This window comes from Chiloscyllium plagiosum, chromosome 3 (genome assembly GCF_004010195.1).
Source record: "Chiloscyllium plagiosum isolate BGI_BamShark_2017 chromosome 3, ASM401019v2, whole genome shotgun sequence".
Taxonomy (NCBI): Eukaryota; Metazoa; Chordata; class Chondrichthyes; order Orectolobiformes; family Hemiscylliidae; genus Chiloscyllium; species Chiloscyllium plagiosum.
In genome coordinates, this window is record NC_057712.1 from 23,270,380 (window position 1) to 23,295,579 (window position 25,200).

Below are 25,200 nucleotides of genomic sequence, written 5' to 3' on the forward strand. Positions count from 1 at the left end.
AAATGCCTTACTACAATCCATGTACACTACATCCACTGCTCTTCCCTCATCCACATGCTTGGTCACCTCCTCGAAGAATTCAATAAGACTTGTAAGGCAAGACCTACCCCTCACAAATCTGTCCTGGCTGTCCCTAATCAAGCAATGTCTTTCCATATACTCATAAATCCTATCCCTCAGTACCCTTTCCATTACTTTACCAACCACCGAAGTAAGACTAACTGGCCTGTAATTCCCAGGGTTATCCCAATTCCCTTTTTTGAACAGGGGCACAACATTCGCCACTCTCCAGTCCCCTGGTACCACCCCCGTTGACAGTGAAGATGAAAAGATCATTGCCAACGGTGCTGCAATTTCCTCTCTTGCTTCCCACATAATCCTAGGATATATCCCGTCAGGCCCGGGGGACTTGTCTATCCTCAAGTTGTTCAAAATGTTCAACACATCTTCCTTCCTAACATGTATCTGCTCTAGCTTACCAGTCCGTTTCACACTCTCCTCTTCAACAATACGGTTCCTCTCATTTTGTATCATTATTCAAAAGAAAAGCCACTAGGCTTTGCACCCTATCACAGCCAGATTGAGAGGGAGCTGGACTCCTGTCAAAGAGTCATATTCTGCGGACATCACAGGATTCTGGGAGATTCTCCCTAGTGTGGCTGTGGTGGAGAGCCATTACTTGGAACAAGTTGTACTGCAGTTGCTAAATCTAAGAATTTTTCCTAAAACTGCATGGAGATGATTAATTCAAGTTACAGCTTGGCAAATCAGAGGTACAGGAATCTTTTAAAAGTTGGTAGCACCTTGGGCTGTTTTCTAGCAAGTTTGTAAATCCATGGAGAGTGTGATGTGGGCTAAGTATAAAAGGGGACTGTTCCTCTCTATTATAAAGTAGAAGTTACCTGCAAAAAGAAAATAGTGGTGCTTTTGATCCTTTGTTACAGTAAAAATTTTAAATGTGATGTCTTGACTTGTCATCTTTTCTGCGATCAACTGGAAGTTTGAATTTATTTTTTAAAAATTGACTTCTACAAAATATAACTAAATCCAAGAGAAATTTAGAACTTAAAGATAAAAACGAAAGCTGAATTAATTTATGTTAATTCCATGAATTTCTGAATATACTTTGCCCTTGCCTGCCAGCAGAGATAGTTCACGACTGACAAAAATTCTAAATGTCTATATTTATAGGTTTGATAAATATATATTAACATATTAAGGATTTGACTTGAGAGGACGTGCCAAAGTTCGAATACAAACCCTTAGCAGTCTTGGACTCTGCTGAATGTTAGTACATTTAAAATAAAGATTGCTGACTTTAAAGGGATAAAATAAATTAGTATTGTGGATTATTTAAGTATTGAACTTTGCTTATCTGAGGTTCTACTCTATGACTTTTCTCCCAACTGTGCAGTATTGAGTAAAAAAATTAATATATTACGTGAGCATGAATGTTTATCACAGTCTGCCATGTTTTTCTAATCTGAAGATTTGTTCTGGATCAAAGGATGAATGAATCTTTACTGAGACAGTGTTAAAGTGGTAATGTCACTGGACTAGTAATCTAGATGCCCAGGCAAATGCCCTCAGGGATGTGAGTTCACATCTCACCATGGCAACAGATTGCTAAATCTGGAATATTAAGCTAGTCTCAGTAATAGTGACAACGAATCTGTCATTGATTGTCACAAAGACCTTTCTGGTTCAATGATGTTCTGTAGAGAAGGAATCCTGGTCTGTTCTCCATGTGATCCCAGACCCACAGCAATGTGGTTGGCTCTTAACCGTGCTTTGAAATGGCTGACTGAGCCATTAAATTCAAGGACAATGATGGCTGAAGAATAAACATTGCTCAGCGTGCCCATAGCCACTGACAGAATGAAAAAAAACTTTGATGCTCTCCATAATGTAATCTAAACAACTGAATATATTTAGTTACTGACAGTATTCCCTATAATTAGGTAACTAACTTCTGATTTTACCACCAAATGTTTAGTTGTATCCACTACATCATTTAATAAGGTCAACAGCAATGGTAAAATTTTAGGACTCCCCATTTCTTGGTTTAATTTTCCCAACATTAGTATAGAGACAAATATAAAGATGCTGATCTTTACTTGGGGAGATAAAGTTAAGTGGCCTCAGATGATACCAATGCCAGACCTGGCCCATTCTGGAGGAATCATATTAGAGTTTTCTTTTTCCTTATAAAGATGTTATTGACCTCTTTTCGTGATAGCAATTTTAATGGATACATTGGTGTGCCAATTGCGTTTCACCTCTGTGTGCCTGTGTTCCAGTCAAAAAGTCCACAGAAAGAATTAATTGGATAAATTGTCTTTTGTGCAATCAGAGGCCTGTTTATGACTCCAAAATGAAACCTCATTTTTTTTCCCCCTCCTCCATCCTGTGTCCCTGAATTTAAATGTTGTTAAGCTGCATTACGAGTCCATGGCTTATTATGTTAGGATGAGGCCATCAAATAGGAGAAACATCTTTGTTGTCAGAATAATTATTCATAAGTCAAAGTTAAGCCAACTGAATTTTATCATGTAGTGCTGTTATAATTGTTATCTTTTTCTTTTGTATGGTTTTAAGGGCAAAAGCTGTAATTGCAGTTTTAATATCAAGTTACTAACCAGTAAAATGCCCTGCTGGAGAGCAAATATCACCTCAGGATTCTACCCTCAACCTTGAATCAGGCATAAGTGATTACCATATTATAGGTGCCATGGTTTGGGCAGGGTTTCTGCAGTTGTGACTGACTCAAAGTGCCACTTGTCTATCTGGCGGCTCCAAACAGTATTCTATTGAGGGTTGTTCACATGCTCCTGGGAGATTCAAAACTCCTTGATGAAATGTTAAGTCAGTGTCAATGTGTTTATTTTAGAAGGCGTTTTCAGTTTCTCCAGATGTCATCACTGTTCTGAAGTTGGAGATGCCCCATACAAAATTCCTCTGCACACAAAAAAACCAGATGACAATTTGGGGGATCATGAAGATCTCTGTGGATGAGGAGCTGATGCATGTTATTTCTCTGTATCTTTCTGTCCTTTTGAATGGAGAGAGGGGCGATATTTGGGAGGACTGTTAGTCTCTGAACTGAAGCTGAGGTTCTGAAAAGGTTAAGGCAGTACAGTGGCTCAATGGTTAGCATTGCAGCCTCACAGTGTCAGGGACCCAGGCTTTATTCTACCCTTGGATATCTGTGTGGTGTTTGCATGTTCTCCCCACCTCTGCTTAGGTTTCCTCAGGGAGCTCCAGTTTCCTCCCACAATCCAAAGGTGTGCAAGATAGGGGGATTTGCAATGCAAAATTGCCCATAGTGTCTGGGGATGTGCAGACTAGATGGAGTAGCCATGGGAAATGCAGGGTTACAGGGATAGGGTTGGTCTGGGTAGGATGCTCTTCGGAGGCTCAGTGTGGACTCGATGGACCGAATGGCCTGACGCCAAATTGTAAAGATTCTATAATTCTATCCTTATCACTGAGTGAAGGTCTGTGTCAATGAGTTTGGACAGTATCAACGTAGGACTTAGGACCACGAATAGGCCGGTTGGTCCTCCGATTGTGTTCCAACATTCAGTATGACCATGTTTATGATTATGTGACTGTCATATCATTTTCCAATGTGCACTCTATAAACTTTGACTCCCCTGTCAATCAAAAATCTGTCTCACTCAGCCTTAAATAAATTGAAAGAGCCATCCTCCATTATCTCATGGGAAAGAGGAATCCATAGATTTACCACCATTTGTGGGAATCTATAGACTTATCGCTCTCACCTGTCCTGAAAGGGAGATCCTGTCTTAAACAATAATACCTAGTTTTGGACTCCCTCTAAATTCCATGCTTAAACTTATAATATGATTTGTAATTTCACCATTCAAGTTAATGATCAAACCATATTTTTATAGTGTAAATTTGTTGCAGTCTTATAATCCATGAACATTTTCACTCAACATTAACATGCATTTTGTGTAATAGCATAGGACCATCAGATGTAGGAGCAGAATTAGGCCATTTGGTCCTGCCTTCTCCCATAATCTTAGATTCAATTAAAAATCAAAAAAAATACCTATCTCTGTTTTAAATGCATTTGGTGATATGGTTACCACAACCTTCTGTGACAATGAGTTCCATGGATTCATCACCCTCTGGCTGAAGAAATTCCTTCTCATCTCAGTTGTTAAGGGCTGTCCCTTCAGCTCTCGGGCCTTGGTCTCTCCTACTAGTAGAAACATCTTGTCCACATCCACTCTATCCAGGCCTCTCAGTGTTCTGTAAGTTTCAATCAGATCCTCCCTCAACCTTCTAAACTCCATCTTACACAGGCACAGAGTCCTCAACTGTTCCTCATATGACAAGCCCTTCATCCCTGGGATCATTCTTGTAAACCTTCTTTGCCCCCCTCAAAGGTCACCACGCACTTCCTTCAATGTGGATCCCAAAACTGCTCATAATATTCCAAATACAGTCTGGCCAGAGCTTTTTACTGCTTCAGCAGTACATCTCTGCTCTTGTATTCTAACTCTCTTGAAATGAATGCTAACATTGAATTTGCCTTCCTAACTGCCAACTGAACCTATGTGTTAACTTAAGAGAATCCTGAACGAGGACTCCTAAGTCCCTTTGTGCTTCAGATTTCTGAAGCCTTTCCCTTTCAGAAAATAGTCCACGCTTCTATTCTTCCAATCAAAGTACAAAATGTCACATTTTCCCACATGGTAGTCCATCTGCCTCTTCTTTGCCCACTTTCCTAGCCTGTCCACGTCCTTCTGCAGTCTCCCCACCTTATCAATGCCACCTGTTGCTCTGCCATATTTGTGTCATCTGCAAACTTAGCAACAATGCCCTCAGTTCGTTCATCCAGATTGTTAATTTATGATGTGAATAGTTGCGGTTCCAATACTTACCCCTGCAGAACTCCACTAGTCACCGGCTACCCTCTAAAAAAGACCTCTTTATCCCACTCTTCATCTTCTGCCAGTCAGCCAATCTTCTATCCATGCCATTATCCCTAACACCACGGTCTGTTTTCTCATTCCGCAACCTCCTATGTGGCACCATTTGAAAGGCCCTCTGGAAATCCAAATAAATCATATGGACTGGCTCTCCTTTATCTAAATTGCTTGTTACCTTCTCAAAAGAATTCTAACAGATTTGTCAGGCATGACCTCCCTTTAATGAAGCTGATCACTCAGGGATATTAAAGTTAATTTCCTCACCATCTTTTCAAGCTTGGTTCCTTTTGGCCTCTGAGATAATTTCAACATGTTCTGGTGGACAAAACAAGAGCATTGAGCAGGGTATTGCACTGACCTGTATATTGGTCTTTTGCTTTTGGGACTAGTGATCAAGTTCAGAACAGTAGTGGTGATAGTTTCTCTGTGCACTAACATTTTAGCACCCTATGTTAAATCAATCTCCAGTGCCTTAATACCTATAAGGCCATTGCAAAAGAATGGCATTAATTGGTATTAAATTGGAACTCACTTAGGATTTACAACATAGGAAATTGTTACAATGTTGAAGGATGGGTTGCTTATCTAAAATTGAAGGACAACAGAGGAAAAGCACCACCAAACTTCACCGGACCCATTGTCTGATGCTGACGCTGGGCACCCAGGCTGATATACCCGATTAAAAGTGCCTTACTTTGATGGCCACCAATTTCACACCGAATAATTATTTAATTTGGGGTTTTTTGTTTTTACTTGTTATGCATGTTTGAAAATGGACACTCAGACTATTTGACCCCTCTGCCATTAACATGATCACAGCTGGTCTGTTTGTGTTTTGAATTCTACACTTTCCATCTATTTCTGATAACCTCTTATTCCTTGCCTAACAAGAGTCTGTCTACCTCTACCTTGAGAATATTCAGTTACCCCACTTTCACTGTTCTCTGAAGTAGAGACTTTCAAAAGTCACACAAACCTCTGACAGAAACAAAGTTCTCACCTTGGTCCAAAGATGACAAATACTCATTTTTACAAAGCTCACAGTTCTGGAGCCACACAAATTACACCCCATTTGCCACATCTTTTCTCACTTTCTCAATCTAACTCTATCTGTCTGCATCCTTCATATGTCTTCTACACATCATTCTTTCCTATTTGTCTTTGTAGTATCTACAAATTTAGTCACCATACCTTCACTCCCCTCGTCTAAATCATTGATATGAATTGTTGAAAGCTGACACCCCAGTGCAGACCCCTGAGGAACTCCACTCATCACATCATGCAAATCAGAAAAAGATCAATTTTTGCATGCTCTCTGCTTTTTGCCAGTCAGTATACATCTCCAATCCATGCTAATATGTTATCCCCGGGAGAAAGTGAGGACTGCAGATGCTGGAGATCAAGGTTGAGAGTGGGGTGCTGGTAAAGCACAGCAGATCAGGCAGCATCCGAGGAACAGGAGAATCAACATTATGGGCATAAGCCCTTATGCCCGAAACGTTGAATCTCCTGCTCTTTGGATGCTGCCTGACCTGTTGTGGTTTTCCAGCACCCTACTCCCGATTAATATATTACCCCCTACAACATGAGCTGCTACTTTGTATAATAATATTTAATAGAGATGCCATAACCATTGATGTGGCACCTTGTCAGATCATCATTGAATCCCTACAGTGTGGAAACAGGCCATTTGGCCCAACAATTTCACACCAACCCTCCAAAGAATAACCCACTCAGAGCCATTTCTCTATTCTATTACTCTACATTTACCCCGATTAATGCACCCAACTTATACATCCCTGAACACTCCGGGCAATTTAGCATAACCAGCTTACCTAACTTGCACCTTTGGGTTGTGGGAAGAAGCCCACGCAGACACCGGGAGAATGTGCAAACTCCACACACACTCACCCGAGGCTGGAATTGAACCCGGGTCTCTACCGCTGCGAGGCAGCCATGCTAACCACTGAGCCACTGGGTTTCTGGAAATGTAGATACATCTGCAGACTCCCCTTATTTATGGTGTATGTTACTCCTTCATAATACTCTTAATAACTTATACACATAATACTCTAATACTTAAGCACATCGTGACTGCTCTTAATTACCTTGCATTTTACTAATTGCATTTTCTAGCAATAATATACTTAATGGTCAATTCTACTATCTCCTCCATGATAGAGATCAAGCTAACTGACTTCTAGTTTTGTATTTTCTGCCTTCCTCCTTTCTTGAACAGGCATACCATATTTGTAACATTCCAGTCAAATGAAATCTTGCCAGCATTTATAAACATTTGGAAAATTAGTACCAATGCATGTCCTGCCACCTTAGCCACCTTCGAATAAATTACGTCAAGACCCCAGAGACATGTCAGCCTGTAGCTCTATCAGTTTGCTAATCGCCACAACGTTAGTGATAATAATTTCACCAAGTTCTTCTCTCCCTCCCTGCTGTACAACTATTATTGGAATGTTTTCAGATCCTCAGTAGTGAAGACAAATACAAATTATTTGTTCAGTTCACCTGTCATTTTCTTATTATCTTCTCTTGATTTCCAGTATTCTATCTGTGGAAGATTAGCAATAACCTTACTTATTTTATCTTTTTAAATACTTGTAGAAACTGTCGCTATCCATTTTTGCATTTCTCCCTTGCTTCCTCTCATACTCAGTTCTTTCTTCTGATTAATCTTCTAGGTATTTTTTACTGTTCTTTATACTCTGGCCAATTATCTGAATGGCTGCACAGCTTTGTGCAGTTGTATGTTTTTTTTCTTAGGTTTAATGATTTTCTTAACTTCTTTATTTAACAGCAGATGATGGGTCCACCAGTTAGAATGTTTCTTTGTCGTAGGAGTATGCATATTCTGAGAATTAGGAAATATCCTGTTAAATGTCAGTCACTGCTTCTATATTGATTTATCCCCTTGTCTAATATCCCAGTTCACTTCAGCAGCTCAACTTTCATGCTCAAATAGGTTCCCTTAATTAATTTTAACATACTACTCTTACACCTACTATTCTCCCTTTCAAATTGAATGTAAGGTATAATCATATGCAATCGCTGTTACTTAGAGAGTGCCTTTATTTTGAGGTCACTAATTAATCCTGTCATAATACACAATACCAAGTCAAGTATAACCTGTTCTCTTGTTGGCTCCAAAAAGTGATGCTCTAAAAACATCTCAAAACCATCCAGATTATCATTGCCAATCTAAATTCTCCAGCTCATTTGCAGATTAAATGAACCATACTTATTGCCATCCTTTATCACAAACACCCAATTTTTCTTTCTGTGTCCTAAGTTGTGGTTACTTTGAGGCAAGCTGTAGCCCACCTCGACTCGCAACTTATTTCGCCTACTATTCCTTTTCTCAAACCAAACTAATTCTACAGTCTGATCTCGGAAATCATCCTTGATTAACAGTGCTAACTCTGCAGGTTCACCTAGCTTCCTCTTTTTCTTGACTGTCATAAACCTCTCCAAGTTCAGGACACCATCCTTATTATCATGCAGTCATCTCTATAATGGCTATCAGAGCGAATATGTAAACTTCAATGTATGCTATCAATTTCTTCATTTTGTTATGAATTCTGCAGGCATTCAAATACAAAGTCTTTTGTGTTGTCTTTTTGTTATTTTTTGTAACTTCGCATCTTGACTGTTGGTGTAACCTCTCTGTCCCTTCCTGCCATTGTCTGACCTTCATTCCCTACGTGACTATTTTCAGTCCTATCTTGACTCTACCCCTTGATTTGCTATGTCTACCTGCACTTGATCATTCAATCCCATTGTTCAGTTTGAACACTGTCTACTTGTATGCTTTGCTAGAAGAATGAACCCAGCACAGTTCGAATACAGACCACCCCAACTTGTTCCACTGCCATTGTCAGTGCCTCTCAAAGAAAAACTCAGTTTTCCCGCATCAGTTTCCGATTCAGATATTCGGATCGGTAACCTAATGCACAAACTTTCAATTGCCATTTGGCTCAAGTAATAATCCAGAGATTAATACTCTTGAGGTTTGGTTTTACAAGCATTTGTGAAAGTAAATTGTGTACTTTTTTTAAAAAAAGTCTTTTTCCCTGTTACTTCTCAACCCATTGGATGCTGTTGGATCATGTTTCTGTGAGCGTTGACAATCCTCAGATGTGGCCTATGTTAGCAAACAGTGATACACTGCTGATGATCTCAGTTGAGCTCAGCACACAAGAAACTTCCAGTAGGCAGGAGTTGTGGTAGGGAATATGGGAGGATCAGGAGTGACAACACAGTAGATTTTAATCGTCCCTAATTCTGGAGTACTGGGTTTATATCTTGTGCCTATAAAGCACCATAGTGAGCACTGTTAATGTCTGAAAGACCGCTAGCTGAAGCATGGCCCTTTCTTGCCTTACATAATTTAAAGTCTGGCTGTGCAGCACTGATCTGTGCTGAGCCATTAATGGATCTATTACAGATGAGATTTTTCACCATTAAAAGAAAATTATTAATGGCTGGAAGTTGTATTGCAAGTTTGAATTCTCTTCCATTATTAAAACCATTTCAGTTGGAATAATGTTGTGCCATTAAAACATGCATAATCAAAATTACAGGCTCAGCTCTTTTGCTATTTATAAATTGTTGAGGAAGTGTGAAGACTATAGAATGAATTTTCTGCACCAAGGTTCCTGACCAGCAAGAAGAACATGACTTATAGACAGCAAGGCTCAGGCTGCAGATATGTCATTTTCCCATATATGCTCCCACTGGGGCCAGATACACACTGGCAACCCTGAAATGGAAAATTTTCCCTAAGAATTTACTCTGAAAATGTCTTATGAACAAAGTTTAAACTCTTTAGCAACTATATAAGAAACATAATGTACATATCTCTTTCATTTTAGGCCTATGTGTTTTGTTAAGCAGCTCGAGATACCACAGTACGGCTACAGACACAACGTCTCCACCACCACACCTCGTTCCAACCTGGCAAAGGAACTGGAGAAATACTCTAAGACTACTTTTGAATATAACAATTATGACCACCAAGCTTTTGGAAAACGAGCTATTGCTCCCAAAGTTCAGACTAGGGATGCATCTCCCAAAGGTTATGACGGTAAGAAAAGTAATGATTTTTAATGTTATTGGAAGACCGATAATGTACGCTAAAAGGAAACTTGTTCTCAAGAACTAAAACAAAGCAGTCCTTGCTTTTGCAGTTTATATTGTACTCTGTGTGTAACTATTGCTGACAGTTCTTTCAGATGGGCCCTCTGGGAGTTGGACAACAAACAGGGATGGGAGTATGAAACTGGGTGGGATGGTGAGGGTGTCTTCTTTTCACTGCTAATGGCATCAGGTGCATTTGCTGAGGCTAGTTGAGGCCCTTAATTGGTCAATTAATGGCTGACCTCCTCCTACTGCTGTCATAATCTGTTAGTGGTGGGTTCAGTGAGGAAATTGCCCAGTAAAACTGAGGGCCCTCCACTTGCCTTCACAATAGACGATTCCTCAACCTCATTAGAACTCGGCAGTTTAGCTTCAAGCAATTCCCAACTTCCCATGAAGTCTGCCGCAGTCCCAGTACTGGTGACTACTTGCTGTGGTGCCACTGACCCTCTGTTTGGCCAGCATCTTTTAGGGACAAGATTTTTCTCCCAGAGAGTGGAATGCAAAACTGCAGACAGTTAACTGCCTACATAAAGAACAGCCATGCTTTCCACGGCTACCAGCGAAGGGGTTAAGCCTGACTCTTCAGACAGAGGAGAGGGTCACTTTATCCTCAACACTGATGCATAAACTGTTTGTGAACGTGACAACACCTTTAAAAGCTTTGTAACACAATTACAATCAAAATTGTGAATGCTTTTAAATATTAAATGGGATTAAATTGACTCTCAACGTGCCTTGTTTCTGGATGAAAAAGAGGAGCAAAAAGGTCTGACGTGGAAGGTCAAAAGCGTGCAGCTAGTCGCTATGGAAACATACCTGTTGCCATTTTTGATTAGGTGTAGTCGACTTGGCCTTGCTATCAAAGGAGGCTAACACCCATGTTTTCGGACCGAAACAGAAACTGGTGATACTGAATACAATGTGTTTGGGATTACCAGATCTAAAGGTAGAACAACAACTGATTCTTTCGGATCCTGCAGCCAAAAATGTAGGACTTTTAATAAAGTACTCAGCTGAATCTGAAGCCAGTAGGAAGTTTTCATGTTAAAGTTCCTGGCCTGTTGCCACCCATTGCTTCCTTCCTCCCCAGACTTGCCCTTGTGGCTGGTGAGCTACTTCTGGGTATGTGACCGATACCAAAATTAATAACCAATTAAGAAATTGGAACAGTCTGTTCTAGTCCTGCCAGCAGCTGCTTTGAGTATTGCTCCCTTATTATACCCTGATTGTGGAATTGGACTTCTTACTTTCTCTGTAAGTTGGAATTCTGGAGAAAGGCAAAAAAACGTAGTAAAGTTAAAAAAGCAATTAAAATTGTGAAGTGTTATTGTATGGCATATTTAGAAAACTTGTCTACTTTGTGTTTGTATTCTTATGTATCATATTATTATAAACATTGAGACGGCAGCACCGAAGTGTGACATTTAATGGTTTTCTTCCTGAAGAAATGTATTATCCCAGGGACACCTGATGAAATTTGACAGAAAAAAAAAATTGCAAGAAGATGAACAGCAAAATGGATTTGTTGACAGCTTTAGTTTAGCCCTGGAGGAACAACACTTCTTCATCATACAAAGTGCCAAAATATGAATTTCTTATCACTGGAGCTTGAGTCAGACAAAGTATAGAATCTTACCTGCCATGTGGTTGAGATTAAATTGGCTTAGCAGTCAGGTAGTGTTCATTGTGGCCGCCAGCTACATGTGTGGATTAAGCTTGATTCATTCTGATAAGAGAATTGCATTGGAATGATTCTGATTCTTGAATAAATAGTTACTTCTGTATTAGTAAGGATGTTGGCAAAGGGAGCCAAGCACAAGAGCAGTTAAGGTAAGGGAAGTTCTAAGAAGGGCATTTTTAAGAGTACATTAGAAATAGGGAGCATAAACTCAGAAGATCACTGTCTGGGCCAACAGTGCATCCAAGTCCATTGTAGACATCTCTCAGTAGGGGTTGTTAAAAGTGGAAAGCACATTCCCTTGGCTGCATTGGGTGTTGCTTGGCTCAGCAATACCACATATCTTTGAATATTGCCTCATCCCCCTCAATATATGCTGACTAATTTGAAGGGCAACTTCCAGTGGGAACTAACAGTGTCCCTCAATTAAGAAACAGTGTTTTGTTTTTGTCTTTAGAGTAACATTTAGGAATATTTCATTGTCGAGTCTTCTGAATCTAGCTGAAACAGTTGTTAAAAGCAATTTGTTCTGCTTGCTTCAGTGTAGAGTTAAGGTAAAATTCCAAAGTTATGGGCGGCACGGTCGCTCAGTGATTAGCACTGCTGCCTCACAGCACCAGGGGCTTGGGTTCGATTACTGCCTCGGGTGGAGTTTGCATATTCTCCCTGTGTCTGTGTGTGTTTCCTCTGGGTGCTCTGGTTTCCTCCCACAATCCAAAGATGTGCGGGTCAGGTGAATTGGCCATGCTAAATTGCCCATAGTGTTAGGTGCATTAGTCAGAGGTAAATATAGGGTAGGGGAATGGGTCTGGGTAGGTTACTCTTCAGATGGTCAGTATGGACTTGTTGGGCTGAAGTGCCTGTTTCCATACTGTAGGAAATCTAATCTAAAAACTTGGCGTCAAATCAGCAAAGTGGAAGCTGAAAATTAAATATTTGTAATAATGAACATGACTGTCTGTAAACCGTTCCGTGCCAAAAGCAGCTGTCATACATCACTAGCTCCACTCTCAGTGCCTCCTCCCTGACGGATCTTCATTCAGCCATCTCTGTGTGATCTAGGCGACTGAAGGTGCGCTCTGCATCGATGCTGCCTGTTGCTACGGAGAGAAGATGAAGCGTACCCTGTGCCAAATGAAGAAAGCTGCCGCCTGTGTCACACCAGAACCGCAGTATGCCAACATTGACGTTTCCAGGTTTTTGTCAGGTTTAACCCTCATTTTGGCATTGATCCTTCTGTGAAGTGGGTGGGGTAACAATACTAAAATCAAAAGGCTGACTTAAATTCGTAGGAAGATTCAGTTCACAAGGTAACCAAATTCCTCAGAAACAAAACGTTAGTGCACTTCTTTTCCATTCAGTGTAAGGTAATATGTTAATACTGTTTGCATTTTTAGTCAAAAATTAGCAATTCTCACACTGTTTTGAATTTTAAAGGTAGATACCAAACCAATGTTTTATCTATGTTACATTTTGTAATTTAACAGCGGAAACATACAGTTATTAAATAGGCTTTTGGATTTGCCAGCACCTTTGACCAATACTTTGGCTGTATCTGTTTGATTGTCTAAGACAATGTGGGCAGCTAGGAAATGAGACCCAATATAGATATCTAGCAAAGTTGAGAAGACCTGAATTGGCACAAATACAAACCATGTCAAATCAGCCAAGCCCAGTGGAAAAGAATCATCTGCCTGGTACCTTTATTCATGACAAGCTGAGGGACAAGAGGGTCATGTACTCTCAGCTACCAAGCGAGACAGGAAGAGTGATTTTAATACACAACAACACACAGCATCTGTATATTTCTGGCATAACACCATTTTCTGACACATGTCCTCATTATAGATGGTGATCTGAGAGTCACTATGTACAATCAATAGGGCTCTAGACAGTTGTAAAGCCTGCCATTTAATTGAAATCATAGTTGGCTTGCTGTTACTCCTGCTGTGACCCAGGAATCCAGATACGGAGAGGTGCTCGCCTGAGAGCATCTGTCACCTAAGACATGCAGCATGACATGGATGGCTAACTGACTGAGTTTCCCTGCATGACACACTTATCAAAACTATACCTCCTGATGACTTGGGCATCTCTCCAGTCCTGGAATTTTATTGTGCTAAACATCAACACATCTGAAAGAGGAGTGAGAGGGGATCTTGCCAACATTTTCCAACACTGTTATGAGAGTATTAAGGGAAGAAATGGTTTTTTTTGCATAGTGATGTGGGTCTGATTTCTGCAAAATTGCAGAAGTTATGTCTGCAAATCACTCCAGATTGCAGCTTATTTATCAGCAATGTTTAGTAAAGATAGATAACAATTAGTAAACAGTTATTCATTTCAATTTGAATCCTTTGTACACACCTAAAATTTATAAGTTGGAGCAATATTTTCACAATCCTACATTAGCTGCCAGAATAATTCTTATGGAAAAAAGTTTAAAATTGTGGATATTTTATTGCTTTATGAATAAACTCCAGTTACTGTTTTAGTGGAGGAATTGCAACATTTCCTGAAAATGGCTTGGTTTGAATACTGCAGGACTGGTTAGACAGCTGTTAGGTGAACTGTCCACAGGGTTGAATAAGATCATTCACCCAGACCCATTCCCCTACCCTATATTTACCTCTGACTAATGCACCTAACACTATGGGCAATTTAGCATGGCCAATTCACCTGACCCGCACATCTTTGGATTGTGGGAGGAAACCGGAGCACCCAGAGAAACACACACAGACATAGGGAGAATATGCCTGGTGAAAACAAAGTGGAAATTTACAATAGTGGGCAGCACAGTGGCATAGTAGTTAGCACTGCTGCCTCACAGCGCCGAGACCTGGGTTCAATTCCCGCCTCAGGCGACTGACTGTGTGGAGTTTGCACATTCTCCCCGTGTCTGCGTGGGTTTCCTCCGGGTGCTCCGGTTTCCTCCCACAGTCCAAAAATGTGCAGGTTAGGTGAATTGGCCGAGCTAAATTGCCCGTAGTGTTAGGTGTAGGGGTAAATGTAGTAGAATGGGGTCTGGGTGGGTTGTGCTTCGGCGGGTCAGTGTGGACTTGTTGGGCTGAAGGGCCTGTTTCCATACTATAAGTAATCTAATCTAAAAACATTGAGCTGCCCATTTTAGAGGAATTTTGTAAGACTGCACAAAAACACTGTGCACAAGGAAAAATGGCATAATGTTAGTGATCATTAATAATGTAATAAAGTAATAAATTAGTGTTACATGTGTGGGGGAGTTTAAATCAGAAATTAAGTTACAACATGAAGGGTGTTGGAATATAGAAGCCAATACATATGGTATTCAGCCCTGAGACAAAGAAATATATATTTGTATTCAAAAAAAATTTGAAAGATGCAAGCATGAATTGGATGTGTGGAAATATTGAATTTCCTTCTTTGGTTAGTGAGCAATTGTAACCAAATTGATCAGATACAAGCAATCTCATTAGCAAAACTTTAGTTTTTCTTTCATTCAGATTAAGATAATAGATTAATTTACATTTTACTCACAAAGTAGCAATTCTTGTATTGTTCGGTATTTTTAAGGAAGAACCAAACAAATGTTTTATCTTATGTTTATTAATGAAACAGTGGAAACATACGGTTATGAAGTGTAAGTATTGTTTTGAGTTTGCCAGCACCCTGGACCAATGTTTTTCTGTGTCACTTAGTTGTCCTGGGGAGGTTGCCCGGGTGAATTTGAGCAGCTAGGCATTGAGGTCCAGCATCAATATAAAACAAAGTTGGGAAGGTCTGAATTGGCACATATACAAACCATGTCAAATCAGTGAACCCAGTGAAGGCGAATCAGCTCTTCTGTTGATTTAATTCAGGACATGTTGAGGGATAAGAGAATTATGTACTTGTAGATACCAAGTGAAAATGGAAGAGTGATTTTAGTACATAACAACACAGTATTTATATGCTTCTGGCATAACCCCATTATCTAACACATGTCCTCAATATAGATTATGATCTGAGAGTGGAATGGGAGGGTTGTTTTATGAGGAAACAGTAGGCTGATAACTATTGGAGTTTAGAAAAGTAAGAAGCAACTTGATTGACAAATATAAGATCCTGAGGAGTCCTAGCAGGGTGATGCAGAGAGGGAGAATGTAAAAATCTCCAATAGTGGATTCTTGAACTAGATATCATTGGTTAAGAATCGGGGTCTCCCAATTAAAACAAAGATAATGCAATTATTATTCTCTCAAAGTGTTTTAAGACTTTGGAAGTCTTCCTGAAAAGTTGTGAAAGCAGAATCCTTGAATATTTCTAAGGCAGAGGTAGGTAGATTTTCATTAAGCATAGAAGCGAAACGTTATTAGGGGTATGAGGAAGTGCAGATCTGAGATTGCAATCAGATTGGTTATGATCTTAGTGAATGGCAGAGCAAGCTCGAGGGGCTGAATGACCTACTTCGACACCTAATGCATACATTTGCATGTAGTCAGATATGCTTAAATTGATAAACATGATTTTTTGGGAAGAATGCTGCAGTGGAAATGACTGAAACTGTCTCCAAATGTTTGTTGTACTGAAGTAGTGAAGTTGACTTTTTGTTAAATGCATTTTACATCTTTCCTTCCCATTAATTTTAATTTAGGCATTTAGAATTACATGGCGGGTATCCAAATAATGAGGCTGTAAAGTTGATTGTTAGATTCCTTAAAAGCAGAGCTGTGATTGAGCATTCAGTATGTTTTTGTCTGCTAGGCACATCAGCCAACTGTTAACATTTGGTGTGCACTTAGGAGAGCAAGATGCGGTTTGAGGAATTGGAAATAAAAATGGCAAAGATCTCTTTTAAATATTTGCCCTCCATTTCATCCTGTGATCTAGCGCTGGTTGACTTAGTAGAATCATTGAACCCCTACAGTGTGAAAGCCATTTGGCCCATCGAGTCCACACTGACCCTCCAAAGAGCATCTAACCCAACCCCACCCTTCTACCCTGTCCCTGTAATCCTGCATTTTCCATGGTTCACCTACCTAGCCTGCACCAGTCCTGGACACTATGGGCAATTTAGCATGGCCAATCTGCCTAACTTCCACCTCTGTGGTCTGTGAGAGGAAACCGAAGCACCCGGAGAAAACCCATGCAGACACGGGGGAAATGTACAAACTTCACATAGTCCGACGCCCAGAGTTGAAATCCAACCCGGTCTCTGTGATGTGAGGCAGCAGTGCTAACCACTAAGCTACAGTGTCACCCTCATATTATTGTTAGTTAAACTATGCTGAAAATGTTTAATACAAAAAGACAAAACTCAGGGAGAGGAGTAAAACGTTATATTTATTGATATGAAATGTTAAATTTGCTTCTTTCAGGCTCAACGTTGCATTTCTTTTTCCCTGCCTACATTTACAACAGTGGTCCTGAAAGTTTGAGCCACAAGGGTCCTCCAGGCTGGTCAATGAACTTGTACAAAATACAGTTGGTGATGTCCAATGTCACAGCCATAGGAGAGACCAGGCCAGAACCCTTTATCCTTTCACTTGTCTAATGTCACACAACCAGACCAACTCCTGCCTGCATGCCATGAGTTGTGAAAATCACCAGCAACAAAAAAATGTTATTTCATCATCAAGATTTACAGAACAGCCTTGATTATCCGAATGAGATGGGCGGGCCATATTTCGTTCGGATAATTGATTATTCGGTTAATTGATTCAATGCCGATCCTCTGGGGCTCGGAGTTTTCTGTTAAGTCTGCTCCCCATTCAAGAAACTAGGAAGCAGCACACCCCGCGTTAGCCCCCGCCTCCCGAACCACACCCTTGCCCGCCCGTCCGCCCCCCCAATCCCGTCCAACACCATTCCCTGTCTGCCCGCACCCTGCCACCCCCCCATTCCCCCCACCCCTGCCCACCCCTTGACCCCATCCAACATCGCGCCCTATCCAACATACTGGACACCAACAACAAGACGACTGCTGCTGCTTTTCCTGCCTTTGGGGGGGTGAATCTCCAAATAGCACACACACTCACATATACACACACAACCACACACACCAACGTTTTACTACAACTTTTTGACAGGTTCCACTTTTGTCCTGCACAGGACAATGTTGGAGAGATTATCTGGGGAAGGGGTTTTAGGATACCCCACTGTGTAGAACTCCAGGGAAAGTGTGGGGAGAGAGAGAAAGGGCAGGCAGTCAGTCATTGGAGACAGTGCCTGGGCTCCCATCAGTCCAGGTCTGTTCTCGGCAGCATTTCAGTGAGCCAAGTTCATTTTTAATCACTGTAAACAAAAGACACGATCAGTGTTGGAAACACATCTTTGATGTAATGTTTCTATCAGGACCTCGAGATCTCCTTCGCATAATCTGATATTTGGATAATTGATTTTTGGACAATCGAGTTTCCTCTGTAAATTGCTCTGAAGGCTTGCAATTGTGAGCTCAGACCTTTAGCACTGGTGGGAGTGGATCCAATGAAGAGGAACAAGTTGCACCTGGTCTAAGACTGAGATTCCCCCAGATTAAAACTGATGTGACCTCATTGGTGTCTCATTGTAAGCAGCCCCATCCATCCTGTTAATTTTTAATGTTTCTTTTTTGTGGTGGTAAGTGAAAGTGGATGAGCAATATGGTTCACCATGTCTTTTGCCCTGCAGAACTGGTCCTCAGCCAAAACAGTTTGAAAGACATTGATTTTGGTTGGAATGAGGCAATAAAGATCCAGGTCTCCAAAATCCTAAGACTTAATTTTAACTTAACTTAGGTGTAGTTCAACACTACTTTAGTTTTGGAATATAATGCAACACAGAAACCGGCCCTTTGCCCACCAAGACTGCACCAATTCCTCTTCCTAATTTAGACTGGTTAGTTATTGCCCATGTGAGGTCCCTGCGGAACACCACTAGTTACTGATCTCCACTCCAAAAAGCAACCTTCCCACCGTTACTCTCTGTCTTCTATGACCAAGCCGGTTTTGTATCCATTTAGCCAGAGAGCCCTGGATCCCATGAGACTGCATACCAGCATGTCATGAGGTACCTTCTCAAATGGTTTTATATAGTTCATGGAGTCAATGTCCATTGCACTTTGCTCATCAAACATTCTTATCGCCTCCTCAAAAAACTTAACCAAGTTGGTGAGACGTGACCTTTTGGCACACAAACACATGCTGCTTATCACTAACAAGTCCATTTACTTCCAAATCCTGTCTCTCAGCATCTTCTCCAACAGTTTCCCCACCACTGATGTCAGGCTCACTGGCCAATAATTACCTGGATTATCTCTGTTTCCTTTCTAAACCAAAGGAACCACATTTGCCATTCTCCAGACCTCTAGAACAACACCTGAGGCCAAAGAGGATGAAAAAATATCTGTCAGGCCTCCAAATATTTCTTCCCTTGCCTTCCACACTATCCTGGGATAGATCCTTTTTGACCCTGGAGATTTGGCTACCTCAGTGTATTTCAGTACGTGTCTGCCCAACCTCAACATCTCTCCTGACCATTTCTTTGGTGAATACCAATTTAAGTACTCATTAAGGATCTCACCCACTTTATCTGGCTTGAAACTTCATCTACCTCCTTTATTAAAGTGGTGCTGGAAAAGCACAGCAGGTCAGGCAGTATCCCAGGAGCTGGAAAGTCGACGTTCAGGCAAAAGCCCTTCATCCGGAGTTTTCATCAGGGCTTTTGCCCAAAATGTCGATTTTCCTGCTCCTCGGATGCTGCCTGACCTGCTGTGCTTTTTCAGCACCACTCTAATCTCAACTCCAATCTCCAGCATCTGTAGTCCTCACTTTTGCCTATCTCCTTTATTGTTGAGTGGGCCTACTCTTTCTCTAGTTACCCTCTTGTTTCTAACATATTGTATAAAATACTTTGGGATTCTCCTTAATCCTGCTGGCCAAGGACATTTCACAGCCCCTTTTATCCCTCCGAAAACCCTATTTGAGCTATTTCCTACTTTCTCTATATTCTTCAAGGAATTCATCTGTTTTAGTTGCCGACGTCTTAGGAATGCTTCATTTTTTTGGAACTGTTGGTATCTGAATGTTCAGTTACAGAATAGAGAAAATTAAATCAAGGAGCATTAAACCTAGAGAGTCCCAGATTAATGTTCTGAGGAGTCGCCGGACTCGAAATGTTACCTCTGCTTTCTTCCCACAGATGCTGCCTGACCTGCTGAGCTTCTTCAGCAATTTCTGCTTTTGTTTCAGATCTCCAGCATTCACAGTACTTTGTTTTGTAATATTCTGAGGAATCACACCTTGCAGGTGTTGAAACTTGAATTCAGTAACCATGTCGAATGTTGTAATTTTTTGTTAAAACTCACTTGTTTCACTCATGTCCTTAATGGAATGAAATCTGCCATCTTTAACTGGTCAGGCCTACTTGTGACTCCAGACCAATGTGTCAGCTCTAAACTGCCTTCTGGGTAATTAGATATTGGTGATAAATGCTGATCTAGCCAGTGACACCCACATCCCGTGCAAACATTCATTTTTTTAAAACGCTTATCGAAATGTTGTTTAAAAATCATTTAATAATTGACTTAAGCTAACATTCACTTTAAAATGACAGTGGGTGTCACTGGCTCGATCAGCATTTATCGCCAATATCTAATTACCCAGAAGGCAGTTTAGAGCTGACACATTGGTCTGGAGTCACATGTAGGCCAGAGCAGTTAAAGATGGCAGATTTCATTCCATAGAGTTTCCTTTGTCTCAGTTTTGGTAGATCACTCAGAAAATCCTATTCTTTTGCATTGATTTTCGTCTGGTTCAACGTTTGCTAATCTCACTTGCTAATCTTACACTGGGAATGGTTCAATTAATGTAGGTTATATTCATTTGAAGATACCTTACAGGATTACTCAACAGATAGGTTTGTATGAAGTAAAACATGGGTATTTTAAATCTGAAACAAATGCAGGGAACAGAGGATAAACTTGGGAAGTCTGGCAGCATCTGTGGAAAGAGAGGAAAACAGATGTAATTTAAGACTCAGCTATTATATTGTTACAGGATCACAACTTCCTCACACTACATGCAGCAAACACAACTGCGCAAAGGCTACTGGTTACATGTCCTACATCATGGATACTTGTTTACTAGCGTATGCCATCTTAAGGTGATATCACAAGAGATTTGTTTGGGAGAAGTTTGAAAGTGAGAAGAAAGGATTTTCGGGAAGTTATTCATAAAAGATAGACATGGCATCAGGACTTAGCCAATGAGGAAGAAGAAATTGAAAAAGGGGTAGTTTTGTTTTCACAGCCTGTTTTAAATTATTGTACACGTGGAAGAAAATGGAGCAGAAAAGTATTTGCAGTTGAAAAACTGCAATTTTCCTTCTGTTTAAATTAATTCAAGAAAATATTGAGTGGGTTTCATCTCTGATTCCTATCCTGTTCATCCAAATTTCCTCTCTGCAGTCTGCTAAGGTGATCTTTTTTGCCTGGGCAAGAAAGACAAGCAGCTATTACATGGACTTATTGGTTTCCCTGGTCCATGCACCATTCTTGGACCAAAACATGGACAATCTCCAGCTTTCTGTCAATAATATTAGCCAGGAGTTGTGCAAGAGTGGTACCGGGTGTCTTACCATCCCTCCTTGCCTGACATTCATTTCATGCATTATGCATACTGAGATGACTCGCTATCTGCCCTGTGGGTAGTGCTGTTAATCTGTAGCACAGTGATGCATAGAGGAACTGCAAGCCTAGGCCAATAAACAGCATTCTATTTTGCTTTAACAATTTAGTGATTCTCCAATTTGCTAACTAGGAACTTTTAGGAACCACAAAAACAAAAATTGTTTGAGCTTACATTTGATTTATTATTGTAATGTACCAAGGAACAGTGAGAACTGCTGTTTTGCGTGCTATACAGTCATATCGTACCATACAAAATGCATCAAGGTTAGTAGGACAGAGTGCAGAATACAGTGTTACAGCTGCAGAGAAAATGTAGAGAGAGTAATCAACATTAATATTTGAGAGGTTCGTTCAAAATTTTTATAACAGCGGGGAAGAAGCAGTTCTTAAACCTGTTTGTATGTGTTTTCAAACTTTTGTATCTTCTGCCCAATGAAAGAGGGTAGAAGAGAGTATGACCAGGGTGGGAGGGGTATTGATTATGTCAGCAGAGGAAGTAGAGATGGAGTCAATGGATGGAAGGTTAGTTGCTTGATGGACTGGGCTGTGTTCACAACTCTCTGTAGTTTCTTGTGGACTTAGGAAGAGCAGTTGCCATTCCACACTGTGCTGCGTCCAGGTAAGATGCTTTCTATGGTACATCCATGAAAAGGGGTAAGAGTTCTTGTGGACATGCTGAACTCCCTTAGCCTCCTGAGGAAGTAAAAGACTTTGTTGTGCTTTTTTGACTGTTATGTTGACATGGGTGAACCAGGACAGATTGTTGGTGATCATCACTCCCAGGAACTTGACCATCTCGACCACCTGTATCTCAGCACCATTGATGCAGACAGGAGCATGCTCTCCACTCCACTTCCTGAAGTCAATGACATTGGTGGAGAAATTATTGTCTTTACACCATGCCACTAAGCATGTCATCTCTTTCTTGTATTGTCTTATTGTTCTTTGAGATTCAACCAACAATGGTGGTATCGTCAGCAAACTTGTAAATGTAGTTGGGGTGGAATTTGTCCACAATTGTTGGAATTGTTTGAAAATCTCAGTAGGCCTGGCAGCATCTGTGGAGAGAAGTCAGAGTTAATATTTTGAGTCCAGTGATCCTTATTCAGCACTGATAGTAGCTAGGATAAGCTTGATATTTACGTAGAAGATAGTGTGGGAGAAGAGGGGGGGAGTAAATAATGGTTGGGGATAGAACAGTTGGACAGACAAAGTGGCAGATAAAGGTTAGCCTGGGAGAAGGAATAGCTGCTAATGGGGACCATTAGTAGCTGACAATGGTTATGTGTGGAAGTTGTGTATGTGGTAACAAGGCCTGGGTAGAGAAAAGATATGAGGGAAAGTGTTCAAGCCCTAAGAGTATTGAACTTGATATTAAGTCCGGAAGACTACCAAGTTCCCAAATGGAAAATAAGGTGCTGTTCTTCCAGCTTGCACTGAGCTTTGATGGAATACTGCAGCAAGCCTGAGATAGAGATGTTGATGAGGAAACACAGTGGTATATTGAAGTGACAGACTCTTAGTTGCTAAATTATCACAAAGCACCTTGACCCCTGATTGGATACTACTTGTCTCCACCCCTAATGAGTCTTACTCATCTCAAACACAAGTAATCTCCATTCATCTTGACCCTGAATGAGCACTATTTATCTGAACCGTGAATGATTGCTATTTATTAGCCAGCATAGATGCAATGGGCCAAATAGCCTCTTTCTTTGCTGGAATCTTTGCATGATTCCATTGCAAATATATATGATAATTATATTATGTACACACATATATGAAATTATCATATATATTTGCAATATAATATATATATGTATATATATTATGTGTGTGTGTGTTTCAACTCTGAATGATTATTATGTTTCTTGTCATTGTTTTCTGGAAAGAAAGTGGGAAGTGTTCATACTTGGAGACAATGGTAGCAGTATCTATGTTTAGAGCCATTAAACTACGAGTCTCTAAAGTCCCAAGAAGATATTAAGAACGTCGGTTTGTAAACACACATGCTTTAAACCATCGATTAACTTCCAAGGCAAAAGAGAGTTAGGGTTTCAAGGGTACATAATCAACGTTTCCACCTGGATACCAGAGCCATGTGATTCACATTGCCCTGGAGATGGGCTTTAAATGGGTATGGATTTCTAAAGTGTCCCTGAAACTGTCAGACATTGGCAGCCCGGTGGGATTTAGGAAAGAGAGAGGAGCTGGATGTTGCAGGTCTTGTTGGTTCACCATACAGGAATGGAAGTAAACGTTTGATTTCAAATTGAAAAGACCAAATTCGTGAGGGTTTTGAAGCAAGACTGGAAGATTCATTGAGTTTATGCTAGAGGGCGAATTTTCAGGAAAACTCTTACCATGAAAGACAGTTCTCATGTTAGAAGTTACAAAGCTGGGAAAGGAAAATAATGGAAGTAACTCCCGAGGAGCTAAGAATGACTCAGACTGCTTCAAAACCAATTGAATGTTGACTTAAGAGACAGTGTAAAATATATCTGAGAAATCACAGAATTCCTACAGTGTGGAAGCAGGCTATTCAACCCTTTGATTCTGCACTGACCCTCTGCAGAACATTCCACCCAGACCAACCCCCATCCCTGTAACCCTGCACTTCCTATGGCTAATCCACCCTACTTGCACATCTTTGGACACTGTGGGCAATTTAGCAAAGCCAATCCACCCAAACGTGCACATCTTTGGACTGTGGGGAGAAAGCTGGAGTACCAAGAGGAAACCCACACAGACATGGAGAGAATGTGCAAACCTGACACAGATAGTCACCGGAGGCTGGAATCCAACCCGGGTCCCTGGAACTGTGTGGCAATAGTGTGAGCCATTGTGCCGCTCTAACTTGACTTCTCTCAGTGGGAACTTAATTGTGTTAAAAATAAGAGAATATTCTGTTCTGCAGTCTAAAGCATTGGTTGCGCAAAAAGAAACTTCAGTCTGTTTTGTTAGAGAAACTCTTTAAAATGTGAGTCTTCTCATGTCATCATTTCAGTTCAATTTCTTTACAAAACTCTATTAGGCTGTATTTGGATCATAACAAGATAAGCAGAAATAGATTGCATTGAGGAACATCTGGTCTATAAGAGCTTGCAGGTGCCATTTTCATAAGAATGTTAAACTGAAGTTCTGTTCAACTTATCTAGGAACATTAGAGGATCACACAGCACTATGCTGAAGAAGTGGCGGGTTCTCCCCAGACTCTTGGCCTGTGTTTTGCTCAAGATTTTCATTGGAATCAAATAGACCATTTTGAGTTATCAGAAACTAATTTTATAAGAAAAGATGCCTGAGTTGACAGTGTGTCACTCAACATATTATAATACATGACAATGATTATCGTAATTGTTGTGGATCATGTGATGCATCTCTACAATATCCCTAAATGTAGTTGGCACATTTTAGACAATGTGTGTGCATTGGTGATAATGTTATGGTGAAGGGGAAACAAAGGAAACCTTGTAACTCTCAATCACCCTAACTGAGCCTTCACATCTCAACCTAGCATAAGCCTTCTTCTTCCTCTTGACGTTTATAGCCTTAAGTTCTGAATTCCCTACAAGTGAAAGTAATTTCTGTAGAAATATCCCATCAAATCTCCCTTTCTCTTTAAGATCTCACCAATTCATGTCTCAGCCTTTTCTTTTCTACAGAATGTTTGGATTTCCCTTTGTTTTTGATTTTCCTTCGTTATAACCTTTCAGTACTAGATCATGGGAACAACCTTTCTACTATTTACCTTCTCTCTGATCTACAAGGATGTG

At 40.5% G+C, this 25,200-nt stretch overlaps 1 protein-coding gene across 12 annotated transcripts in view; it reads left to right on the plus strand.

Moving 5' to 3' along the window:
- The window catches only part of LOC122541729 (myelin transcription factor 1-like protein), a 438,359-nt gene that overhangs the window by 280,765 nt on the left and 132,394 nt on the right, over positions 1 to 25,200 (plus strand). For all 12 annotated transcript variants that reach the window (XM_043678643.1, XM_043678679.1, XM_043678690.1 and 9 more), the window contains one exon: positions 9,854 to 10,065. In XM_043678643.1, coding sequence (XP_043534578.1) covers positions 9,854 to 10,065 — 212 coding nt within the window. The remainder of the gene's footprint in view (positions 1 to 9,853; positions 10,066 to 25,200) is intronic.